At 43.3% G+C, this 13,552-nt stretch overlaps 1 protein-coding gene across 1 annotated transcript; it reads left to right on the forward strand.

Annotated features, from left to right (window-relative positions):
• The first annotated feature begins 3,588 nt into the window (after positions 1-3,588).
• Positions 3,589-13,491, forward strand: LOC120414729 (multiple epidermal growth factor-like domains protein 8). The gene is made up of 5 exons (XM_039576034.2): positions 3,589-4,102; positions 4,231-4,716; positions 4,776-5,009; positions 5,068-11,866; positions 11,925-13,491. Exons 2-5 carry the CDS (start codon positions 4,291-4,293, stop codon positions 13,052-13,054), a joined length of 8,589 nt encoding a protein of 2,862 aa, XP_039431968.1. The 5' UTR covers positions 3,589-4,102; positions 4,231-4,290; the 3' UTR covers positions 13,055-13,491.
• Positions 13,492-13,552: the final 61 nt, after the last annotated feature.

Consider the following 13,552-nt stretch of genomic DNA (forward strand, 5'->3'; position numbering starts at 1 on the left):
CATAATTTAAAAAAAATCCAAACTGTAAAAAAACCTTTCATTTTTAGAAGATAATATCACAGCCTGTACTTCTAGCCTGGTGCTTCTAGGTTATACATGAGCAACTCTCTACCAAAACCGGAAATGGATTTTATTTGTATTTTTTATTTGGGCTTCCCTATGACCAAAGAAGCTATTTTGTGTCATTGGTTCACCCATACAAGTCAATTTTCAATGTTAAAACCTCAAACATTCGTGAAATTTTCCGATCTATTAGAAAACAATATTTTTATTTTCTTAAATCAAGACTAACATTTTAAAAGAGCCAAACATTCAATACTGCACCCTTTTGAAATATTTGTCTTGATTAAAAAAAAATCAAAATATTGTTTTCAAAAAGATCGGAAAAATTTCATGTTTTAACATTGGAAATTGGACCATTAGTTACTGGATATCAACATTAGAAAATGGTGGGTTGTTTGAGCGAGACTTGGAAAACTTCAATTTTCATGTTTCGTTTTCTTTAAGCAGCTGTATCTCAGCAACCAGAGGTCTAATCTTCGATGTCTCTTAGTCAATTTCATAGCATTTTTTTTAGAAATGGTTACTGAAAATCGAAAAACTGCAAATATTTCGTTAAAATCAAACTTTCTGTAATAAAAAAATCGGCAATTTTTTTCCGTGTACCTTTTTTTTCTCAACAGTCCTCAACAATACCTACGACTTTGCCCAAAACTCCAAATTGATCAGAAAATTCACTGAAAAGTTACAACTGTTTAAATATTTACGTACCATTTTTGTATGGACTTGTACTGCCGCTCAAAGCAAGTCCGTCCCATATGTAATTTCGTCAATTTTGAGATAATGATGCAGTTTGGTTCAAAATCATGTGAACTATCAGAAAACCCAATAAAATTTAGTACAGGGTGACCACTCAAATTCCATTTCCAAATTCCCGACTTTTTTCCAGACTTTTCCAGAATGCTCAAATAATAGGCATTTGTTATCTAAATAATGATTTCAAACAAAAAACATTCTTTGAAAAAGTTAATATTAACCACCGAAAAAAAATTCTCAATGAATTAAAAAAAAAAATACAAACATAGGCATTTTTGTAACTACAGAAATTAAACAACAAATAAAAAAACTTCAAAAATCGAATTTCATTATTATGATTCAGAGTAGAAACACAAACAATTAGTCTTTGAAAAAATAATCGAAAGTTCAACAATACTTAAAACATCCATGTTATTTTTTAAATTGGCAAACGTATAGTTTTTGATACTTCGTTTCAACTAGAAATGACAAAAAGTTAATGATAACTGAACTTAAAATCTTGTTCCTATTTTTTTAAACTTCATCATCATTTTAAATCAAAGAATGATTCAAACATAATTGCTGTTATTATTCATTTAAAGGATTTAGAAAAATGTCAAGGTATTCATAACAAAACGTTTTTGCCAAGTTCCCTTTTTAATTTTGTAATTTTTGATATTGAATTTTCTAATCAATGCTAAATTATCTAGTGGTCAGTATTTAACTGTTTGTTTTTTCAATAAAAATTCAGTTTGATATGATTGTTGTTTTCCCACTTTTTTTAAGCAAAATGTTTGATGTGATTTTTTTTTAACAATTTGATTGCAAAAAACTCAAAATTTCCTTGATTTTTTTTGCAATTTCAAAATTTTCTTTATGTTTTAAAAACGTAATTTTTTTTTCAATTTTGGATTTTATACGATAATTAAGTTTTCCGAAAACTGAAAATAAAGCTTTATTTATGGTAGGTAATTTACCCATACTTACAAAAAAAAAAGTTCAAGGGTAACATTTGGAAAATAACATATTTTAAATTACTTAATGAATTTAGTTAAACAATTAATAATATTTACAAAAAAAAACATTGCCACATTCAATTTGGAATCTGTTTTCAAATATTCAATTTATGTGACACAATTAAATAGAATCTATTAGAATTTATTTTTATATTAGATTTTCATTGACTTTACCTCTTGTCTAATGAACAAAAAATAATAGCGATCATTTGATTCATAGAAAAATATTATGAAAATCTGTGTCAAAGACTCCAATATTCATTAAGATTTTGAATGCCTTAAACAGGTTTTCAATACTCAAATATATTGAAATAGTCAAAAGAACCTTAAATTTAAAGAAAGTTACTAAAGCAGAAATTAGTGACTTCAATTTTAAAATTGTTCAAAAGTTGAAAAATAATTTTCAAACAAGTATGCTCAGAATTGGGTCCTAAAATTAAGTTTAGATTGCTGATATTATTGTTCACAACGATAAAGCTTATTTTTTTGAGTACGATGACCCTTTGTACGACCACAAAGAGTTCAAAATGGATTTTTAAATCAATTTTGAAAAATTAACCTCGCGCTCCTTCTTGACAGAAAAGGTCCTACTTGACAGCTCGTTCCAAGAGGACCATAGTTGATCCATCGAAAAAATGTTGTCTTGTCAACAACTTTTTTTTGCATAAAAATGAAAAAAAGTGATCAGAAATCGTTTTTAATTGTGTTTTTTACCGTTGTACATAAAAATTTACATAGGCCTTTAATACCCAATTCCCGACTTTTCCCGACTTTTTGACAAAAAATCACAAATTCCCGACTTTTTCCCGATTTTTTGCGGATTTTGGCGAATTCCCGACTTTCTCGATTTCCCGACTTGAGTGGCCACCCTGTTAGTACTTTGTTCCAGAAAACCGTAGAAAATAAAGTTTTTCGTGAAATTCTAACACGTAACCTTATGGGCGGGACAAATTTGACTTGCGTTTTTCTCGGCTTGCTGTTTTTACATATGGGACGGACTTGATTAGAGCGGCAGTGTATGGGTGAACCAATGACATAAAATAGCTTTTTTGGTCATAGGGAAGGCCCCCACAAAGTTTGAGCCAAATAGAAAATACAAAAAATAAAAATGGTCAACACGGCCGATTTCGTAGAGAATTGCTCACGGGCAAAAAAGGGAGCTTAAAATAGGTTTAAAACTAACAAAACGCAAACAAATACAAAGGAGGTTTCTCATCAAGTTTCTCATACGGTTTCTCGGGCGGTCAGTAAAAAAAACAGCTAGAAATCGCAATATAAATACCTTATGCGAGAAAGAGAAAGCCGAGTTCTGATGCAAACAAAAACACTTCTGTGGCAACTCGTGGTTCAAATGTGTTGGTAATTTTTTAACTAGAAAGCCTTATTGACCAAAAATCTACATAGTTGGGCCGAGGTACCCCAACAAAATCCAGACTGATATAATTGAACCATATTTTCCCCCCTTATGACACTTACAAATCGATGCCCGTGTACTCTCTTGTACTAAGCTTGCTGGGATTCCTATCTAGATAGAACAAGAGCGCATACCGGCATCGAAATATAGACAAATCTAGATATTTCGCAACCGGACAGATCTAATTTGGGCAATACTACAATAGAAAAAACAGAGTTTAAATGACTACCCGAGCGTTTGAGTGTTAATAAAGACAAAAAAAACTACCAACAAATAGGTAACGAAAATGCTCAATTTTGCCCTTTGTTAATGTTAAATGTATTACAACTGTGCGTTTTATCGCATATTTTAAGTAAATCTAAATTAAGCCATTTTCAGTAGGAATTTTTCCATCACTGAACGGACGATGGTAGCTCATCCTGCTGGAGGTTTTCCTCACGTTTTGGGTTTAATTTGCTACATGTTTGTATCACTTCTTTCTAACCGTGTGAAGCAACAAACTCATTGACAGACGAACCGCACACAACGGATAGAGGAAAATTTTCGTCATTGATGTTTTCACTATTTTATCGCGTTTTAGTGCAATAAACATATCAAAACTTAGTTATTTATAGTTGTTACGAGTTATACAGTGTACTTCCGGTGTAGTGGATACAGGAATCGGGAAAATTCGTGCTTTTATCGGGATTGCAAAATTTGCCTGAAGACGTCGTTGGGCGAAGCTGTGAAAAATACTTTGTTTACATCGATGCTACCATAAAAAATGCCTTTCACAGATTGCGTGCATACAATGGTCTATCGAAAACAAGATTCTATTATTTGCAGCGAGTTTAGTCAATGCAAAGTAGTTTGATGAAGAATGGAGGTGATTTACCAGGTAACTTGATATCACAATTTCACTCCTCGAATGCACTTCAAGCTGGGAAGAGAACATTGTTTTGATTCATCTGCAAATTGCAAGTGTATAATTAAGGTTTCCTCTTTCTAATGATGACATGCATACAGGTAGAGTAATCCGAACACCAGAGTCAGAGACACACTGCAGCTAGTTCGGATCGGCGGAAAATGAGACAATTGCCATTACATAAACAGTGGCCTCGTCACTTGCAGTGCAAAGCTGTAGCTAGCGGAATGCTGATTTCGCTAATAATCCTGGGCATTCTGTTACCCTACGGCACCGAAGGTCACACCGCTCAGAAGAATTTGCATCAGCAGCAGTCTTGCGACAAAACAAGACGCGTTTTTAACGAATCGTACGGAGAAATCAGCGACGGACCGTCCGGATATAATTACACCCAAGATTCGCACTGCGAGTGGCTGATAAAGGCTCAAAATGATAGCCAGTACATCACGCTCAACTTCCGAAGCATGGGCACCGAGTGCTCGTTCGATTACATCTTTATCTACGACGGGGATTCATTCCGATCGCCGCTGCTCGGCAGTTTTAGCGGTAAAACCGAACCCCAGCGAGTGGTGGCGTCGTCCGGAAGTGTAAGTCTTATGATCGATCCGCATTTTTTTTAACATTCTGAGTAAAATCTTTCTTTTAGATGCTGGTGCTGCTGTACAGTGATACCAACTACGTACTAGAGGGATTCAAGGCGGAATTTGCCGTGTCCAACTGTCCCAATAATTGCACGGACCACGGGAAGTGTGTGGATCATTCGTGCGTTTGCAACGCCAACTGGATTGGGGATGACTGCAGTCAAGACGCGTGCCCCGACGGATGTGGACAGAGTGAAGGAAGAGGAAGTTGTGTGGGTGCACAATGCGTATGCTTAAGTGTAAGTGGATTTTAAAGTTCGCAAAAAACAGGTTCTCACTGACATTGTTCTTTTTCAGAACTATTCCGGCCAATCGTGTAGCTTACACAAGACACATCCCGTTCCCAACGAGTGGCACTGGTTGTCCAACTCGAAGAACGGGTTAACTCCGCGAGCCACTCACACTGCAGTGTACTACGCACCAACAGATTCGCTGTACGTGTTCGGTGGATACAATCTGAATAAAGTGCTCGGTAGTCTGAGCATTTACCGGTTCAACACGAGCCGATGGGAGAACGAGTGGGGCGTAAGCCTCGCTAGTGAAGAAATGCAATCGATAGCAACGATGAATGGAAGTGCCCGGAAGGGAACGCTGTTTAGGGAACCATCCGAAGACACGCTAGGAATGGGAATAGGACGCGAGCCAAACTTTTTCAACAACTTTATCTTCTCGCTGGCGGACAACAAAACCGGTCCCTTTGGAGCAGTTTACGGAAACAATTCACGTCCAACTGGACGGTACGGTCATGCGGCGTGTGCAGTAAAGAATGGTTTCGTAATATTCGGGGGCAAACTCGCCGGAGGTCGCTTGTCAGCGGATTTATGGCTGTACAATATAACAGAAAATGGAGGTACTTGGTCGGAACGAGCGCTAAGATCGGCTTTTCAGCCTCCACCGCTAACCAGACACACCTTAACCGCGGCTGAAAACTATCTGTACGCTTTCGGTGGAGCACTCGAGAATGGAGAATTTTCTTCGCGATTGTTTCGAATTCATCTGTCGGAAAACGCCAGTACTGAACAATGGGAAGAAGTGTTTCCTCGTGGAGGAAAAACGTTGGATCTTCGACTAGTGGCTCACACGACCTCCTATCATAAACACACCAACTCACTGATCGTGTACGGCGGTGTTGTGGCTGGGGTTGCGCGATTTTCCAAACTGTCCGATAGGATGTTTACCTTCCAGCTGGACCATCTTCACTGGACAGAGATAATGTATCCCCGGACACCGCTGAGGGACGCTTATATTCCGCGAGAGCGCGCTTTCCATACAACAACAATCAACGGAAACTATTTGATCGTGTTTGGCGGATATACTCATAAACACAACAAGGAAGAAATTTGCTACGACAATCAAATGTATCTGTATCATCTGGGCTGCCACAACTGGATTAGCCAGGACGTGCTGGGCAAATCTCGATATCCGAAACAACAAGGCGTTTTTGCCCATGCTGCCGCTTTAAGGAATGGAAAAACTTTACTCCTTGTTGGCGGATACCACGGTAATGTAAACGGAGATTTACTAGCATACACATTGCCACCGATGTTGATTGTCGAAAACGAGGAAACCTTTGAACCCGAAGCTGCCTGCCCGAGACATGCCTCCGTAACAGAATGTCTGTCGGATCCCGAGTGCGGATGGTGTTCGGCGGATGGCCTCTGCTACGGAAGAACGGTCGGAGCCAATTGTACCACAAATTTGCAAACGATGCGATGCCGTGGAATCTGTCCGGCACTTGGGGACTGCCACTCTTGCCTGATTCATGGTTCCTCCTCTACAGGAAATATCAAATCCATCGCCAACAAACTTGGTCTCGATCGGTGCACTTGGTGTGTTCAAAATGCTCGCTGTCACCACAAGGACGACAATTACGGAGTTTGTGGAGAAGACACTCCGTCCGGATGGTGGGGGCCAAAGGGCACAGAGGTCATCAAACCAGAACAGTGCACAGAACTGGACACAAGACCAGGCCTCACATTCCTCAAATACTTAGCCCCTATTAATTGGTCAATGCCTGATACGGTCATGATCGTCAACGCAACCATGGTCGATTTTAATCTTCCGTCCTCAACAACTCATACCGAGCAATCTTTCAGCGGACAGGTCGTTGCCCGTTTGCTAGGATACATCCGTCCACCTGCCGTGTGGGAAGGAGCAGGAGAAAAACTCAGAGCGTGTGCCAGTTACTCGCAAGCTGTACTACGAATGGCTTCCACCGATGCCGTCGACTACAATCCTCGCAAGAAACTCTACCCGGTTGTAACCGCCAACATTACCGCAAGCCACACAACAATCTGTGAGATGGCTCAGTGGAGAAGTTTAGAGCCTCGCTATCGTGTAATGGTAGACTTCCAAGCGAAAAGAAACATGAACACAGGCGCCCAGACTCACCCTCAGCAAATCAGTAAGATGGGTCTTCAGCACAGCGCAATCAACCAGGAAAATCCAAAGGCATTCACGTTTGAGTTTTTGGAACCTTACTCCAACGGATCCTGCAGTGAATACAATAACTGCCTACATTGCTTAGCAGATTCGCTGTGTGGATGGTGTGAAACGACCAACGAGTGCGTCTCCCGCCAGGAAAACGAAACGTTAGTTTGTCGTCGCGGAGATAACTGGCGCTACCTTACCGTAAATCCGTCTCAATGTTCCAACTGTTCGAACTACATTTCCTGCGAGCAGTGCATCGAAGCTGGTATCTGCGAATGGTGGGCTGAGGATGCTCGCTGTTCCCGAAAAGGTCGATCCGTAACTGCTGTAACAGAACTAGAAGCATGTCCTGCGCCGTGTTACTTGCGTGAAAACTGCTCCAGTTGTCTCAACGATCGCGGTCGATGTGTGTGGTGCGAGGCAACCAGTCAGTGTTTCAGTTTTTCGGTTTACACCAGCGAGTATCAATTTGGGCTTTGTCGCGAGTGGCTCGATCAAACCATGCCAATCGGGATGCCACAGTCACAAGATCCAGCGCAACAACACTCGATTCAACCGATCCAGCAGTGCAAATCATGTACCAGCCATCAGAACTGCTCACATTGCCTTCGATCACTGAGCTGCGGCTGGTGCTACGACGTGGACAATCCCATCGAGGGCGTTTGCATACAAGGTGATTTCAATAGATCCGCTTTTGATTGCAGTACGGCACTGAACATTACAGAAGACAGAGCCCGATGGTCGTATGCCCAGTGTCCAGATGTGGACGAGTGTGAACTGGGTCTGCACGATTGTCACGCACAAGCTGAGTGTATCAACACGCACGGATCTTACACCTGTCGCTGCCGGAAAGGATTCCTGGGCGATGGAATCCGTAATTGTATTCAAACCTGTTACGAAACGTGCGTGCACGGGTACTGTTCCGGAGGTCCAGAGTACAAATGCCAGTGTGACCTTGGCTGGACGGGAATCGATTGCAGTCAAAACTGTGCGTGTAACAATCATTCAACGTGTTCCCAGGGTGTGGGCAAGTGCGACAAATGTATGAACTGGACGGAAGGCCTACACTGTGAGCGATGTAGTCCGGGAAGTTTCGGAAATGCGACGACCCAGTTGGGTTGCCAACCGTGCGATTGTAATGGGCACGGCAATGAGGCTCTTGGAATATGTGACTCACAAACTGGCGAGTGCTACTGCCAGGACAACACGGAAGGACTCAAGTGTGAAGTGTGTAATCGGAACTTTTACGGTGATCCGAAGGCCGGCGGTCAGTGCTACTACCAGTGTGAACCTCGCGGAGTTTTGACCCACATTGGAACACAAGGAATAGGATCACACCAGTTGCACAAATCTGCCCGTGGAGGAACAGAAGCTCGTGAGTGCCTGTGGATTATAAGTCCGTATGTGAAGCACGGTGTTGAATTGAAGAATGCTATAATTCAGTTTGAGATTGAGCCACAAGACATGAATGTAACGTGCGGGCAGAACGCGATTTATGTATACGATGGATTGCCGGACTTGACCGGGGTAACGTTACAGAAGCAGTTGTTGGCAGTATTTTGCAACGAAAACAAAAGTCCTTGGATAACGGAAGCTCGTTCAGGCCATTTAACGGTTCACTACAGGCAGGGCCATGATCAGGGCTTCAAGGCGATCTACAGCGTAATGAGTTGCAATATCAACACCTGCAAACGACCATACATTTGCTCAGATAACAAATGTGTGTGCCCAAAAGGGTTCACCGGTCCGCGATGTTCGCTGAAAATTTGCCCCTTAGATTGCAATGTTGAGCAGAAGCAAGGAGTTTGCGACGCCGGATACGGACGCTGTATCTGTGCGCCAGGTTTCGGCGATGCAGACTGTTCCAGACAAATCAAGCCGTCCAATATAGTGTTTACAGAACTGTTCAACTCGTATCTCATTTCGGAAAATTTTGAACATTTGCGTAAGACTCTGCCCCGATTTGGACACACTCTGGTAGCAGATCGACGTGGTTCGCTGTGGATGTTTGGTGGATACTCGTTATCCCACGGCCCACTGAACGATATTCGCCAGTTTGACACGAAGAACAACACCTGGATGCAGGTAACGGTCGATTCCAGCCCTGAAGATCGAATGCCCTTGGGACGGTACTTTCACGCAGCGGAGATGATCATGTCCAAGCAAGCCATCTACATCTACGGCGGACTTTCACGCAATCAAACCGACCACCTGGTGTTGGATGATTTCTGGCAGTTTGGCCTACAGTCGCAGCGATGGAGTATTGTGAACCAGAAAGGCTCCAAGCCACCCCAGTTGGCAGGACATTCAATGACTCTGATCAAGGAAGCCGACAAGGAAGTGTTGTTGGTGATTGGAGGTTTTTCCGTCTCAGCTGGGCTGTCCACTCACATTTGGATGTTCGATCTCGGCTCGAATAGCTGGTCCAAAGTGTTGACCACAGGCGGGAAACCCGCTGGAATTTTTGGACACAGTGCAGTGTGTCATCCGTCGAAGCAGATATTGTACATATTTGGTGGAATCGTCTATTCAGGTGGACGGACTCGTGTTTCGAACAAAATGTACGCCCTCAATTTCAAAAACTTCAGGTGGATTGAACTTCCAGTTTTCGTAAATAGACAATCTGATTACATTCCTCAAGCGAGGTACCTTCATTCGGCGGTTACAACGGAGAATTATATGCTGATAGTTGGAGGAAGGTTCCCGTCTGGTGGAACGGGAGACACGCTGGTAGCTTATGTGTACAAGTGTAATCAGTGGATTCGACTAAGCGGAGACATTGAAATCATCGGAAGCACTTTCGGGCAGATTTACGCCCAAGCGATGACTCAAGATCCAGAATATGACGCATTTTACGCTGTTGGCGGTTGGGATGGAAGCAGTTACAGTCGTGTAATTAAAATTAACATCCCAGCTGATTTATGTGATCTTTGGAGCGGTTCCAAGTACATTTGCCGGCAGTATATGGGTTGCAGTTTTTGCGCTATCAAGACAATGGATGAATATACCTCGCACTGTTACGCCTACGGAAATTCCGACATTTGTGACGCACAAAACGGGACGCTATCGTTCAACAACGGAGCACCTTGCGACGACGATTGGCTATCGAAACGAAACTGTTCATCGTTTGACTCGTGCGGCACATGTCTAGCAACTTATCCGTTCCATACGGAAGCGCAACCAGCATGCCAGTGGTGTCCTACTTGCGGAGGACATGGTAAATGTATGCCTTTTGAATCAAACTCGACAAGTACGATAGACAGCTGCCCGATGGTCAGTTGTGTCGCGTCGGATTGTGAGAGTTGTAACGCAATGCCGAACTGTACATGGACGCTTTCGGGAAAATATTACAAGTGCCAGTTTCGGAATGATACTGACGGCAACAGAAAGCCTTCGATTTGCCCGATGAGCTGTCACACACATACCAGCTGTAGCACCTGCTTGAGTCAACCATCTTCCGAGGGTGGGTGGTCGGATTGTCGGTGGTCAACGCAGCTTAACGAGTGCATTTCTCCCAGTTACCAACCGCTGTACTGCGCTGGAAGCGTCTGTGGACTTGTGCTGGAACCATCGGATATTGACCAGTGTCCTGAACCGTGTGGATCATTCCTGCAATGTGCCACCTGTTTGCGGCATGCCCACTGCGGTTGGTGCTCACGGAATGGAACCGAAGGGGACGGGGTTTGTACGGAAGGTTCTCTGGATAGTCCGGTTGATTATCCCGCCTCTTCTACGTGCGATGTAATTTACCGAGCTAAGAACAACATAACCACGATTGATTCCAACGATCGATTCAGCTGGAACTACATCAAATGTCCACCGGAGAACGAATGCGCTAACAGTCATCACAATTGCAACGTGAAATCGGAGAGGTGCGTTGATCTGCTGCATGGATACGAGTGCCAGTGTGCCGAAGGGTATCGCGGACAATTGATAGATTCGGCCATGGTATGTGTTCCAGTTTGCAAGCAGGGTTGCGTTCGTGGATCTTGTGTGGAACCGGACAAGTGCGATTGTGATTTTGGATATGTGGGTGCCAACTGTAGCATTCAGTGCCAATGCAACGGACATTCAAACTGTGCAGGACCTGACCAGTTGGACACGTGCTTGCACTGTCACAACAACACTCTCGGAGTACAGTGTGAAAAGTGTATGCCATTCTTCGTGCGTGATCCTCGAAACGGTGGAGAATGTGTTCCCTGCTCAGAGTACTGCCACGGTCATACGGATATTTGCGTTGGCAAAGATCTGGAACCGTCTGTGCGGAACATGAGCTACGCTGAACTTACGAGAACGCTCACCGAAGGACCACAGTCGGACGCGGTATGTTTGCGGTGCAGTAACTTTACGGATGGAGATCAATGTGACAAGTGTATCCCGGGTTATTTTCGAGGGGCAAACATCCCGAGTGATCCCTGCCGGCGGTGCCAGTGCCACGGCCACGGAGACATGTGCGATCCGGTGACGGGAGAGAAGTGCAACTGTGGCAACAATACCGAAAGTGACAACACCTGCTCTGCCAAAGGAAAGAACCTCGCGTACAGCTGCTGGTCGATGCAGTGCACCAAGTGCAAGGATTCTTACTCTGGCCATCCGTCCAATGGGCATCAGTGCTACAAACACATCACCGTTGACTCCAGGATGTGCTTCGATGCGAAATCTATCGGTGAGTTGCTCTTTTGCGGAAGTTAAACTATGATTTAACCTTTGTTTCTGATTTTCAGATGAATGCAAGATCAAACCACAACCGTTGAAGCCCGGACAAACCGTGTTCTTCGTAATACAGCCACGCTACATGAACGTAGATATTAGATTTATAGTAGACGTTACCCAGGGTGAACTGGATTTCTACATGAGTCCAAATGATGAGTCTTTTGTTGTACAACCAAACAATAGCTCCGGCTACCATGACATTTATCTGGATAACCGTTACTCTTGGCATCAAGATATTGTGGACATCGAAGCCGTCGATGGGATGAATGTGTATCCGTTGAATATCAACCGTAACTACTCCGACATTAACATGGATCCTCCTCTACCAATTGGCTCGCTGTCCCATTCTCACTGTCGTATGGACACGGAAAAGTTCTTCTATGTTAAGGATAAAATTGCCAAGGATCTTATAACTTACGTTACCCTGCAACAATGCAACTCACTGCTACGTGTGTTTGGATTGAAGAATCGATTGGTTGTGACTTTACCGCATACAGTGCACTCGCTGGGCCAAACAAAGTTCTACATTGCACTTAGGGCACGTGCTGGTTCCACCGCTAGTTACGGATTGGTTTTCTTCCGACAGGATCAGCTGCACATTCACTTGTTTGTGTTTTTCTCGGTATTTTTCTCCTGCTTCTTTCTCTTTTTGGCTATTTGTGTTCTTGCGTGGAAAGCCAAACAAGCGGCGGACATGAGACGGGCACGCAGGCGTCACGTTGTGGAGATGCTACACATGGCCAAACGACCCTTTGGGCGCATCAATCTGTCCTTGGAGACTCCCAGCGAAACGCCCGCCAGTCATCGTAAAAGGGGCCGAAGTAAACAGGCGTCCGCGCACCATTTGCAACAGGACATTGCTCCCGTGGCACTGGAACCGACCGCAGACAATGTGGCCGCGGTTGGAACCGTATTCGTGCGTCTTCCAGGCAAGCACAAGTCCCAGGTATCGCTGGCGCTGGCCTCCTCTCTTGTGGTTCTGACCCGAAATCATCACACCACGTACAATCGGGCATTCCAGCGTCGGAGAGGATCCTCGCATTACGTTCCACCAAATATGCAACAGGGACCGCCGTTGTTTGTTGATTTGCCCCAAGAGCAGGTCCCTCTGCAGCCACTTGCATTGAACAGGGCACAGTAAAGTTGAAGCCAAATACGTGATCGTGATCATGAACAAGCACATTTTGGGAGCCTCGCAGCAAAGAACCCACTTATGAGTTTACGGTAATGTTTACTATCTAAGAACAAATGCACAGTTAGTCCAGAACCTATAGTTAGTTTGTACAAGTATGTAATTGAAGTTTTCTTTCAAAGACAATTTATTTATAGGGAAAATAATAAATTATTGATAGCAACTTAGGATTGTATTAGGCAAAAATAACCACTGATCTCGAGAGAGCTATAACTGGGATAGCTTACTGTAAATATCAATAGCAAATGAATGGCGAATATGGTAGAGTGCAATTTAGATTACTCAAGCGTAATCCCGAACAAAGACAAGAAAAGAATCTCTGTATGTAATGTAAGATGTGAATGTAATGTTGCTATGAACGTCCGAAAAGTAGTGATTTCTTAAAAAAAAGCAACGCCCATCGTACACTTAGTTTTAATATAATTTGTTTTGTTGTTTTCGTTGAGT

The sequence above is a fragment of the Culex pipiens genome, chromosome 2 (genome assembly GCF_016801865.2).
Source record: "Culex pipiens pallens isolate TS chromosome 2, TS_CPP_V2, whole genome shotgun sequence".
NCBI classification, from domain to species: Eukaryota; Metazoa; Arthropoda; class Insecta; order Diptera; family Culicidae; genus Culex; species Culex pipiens.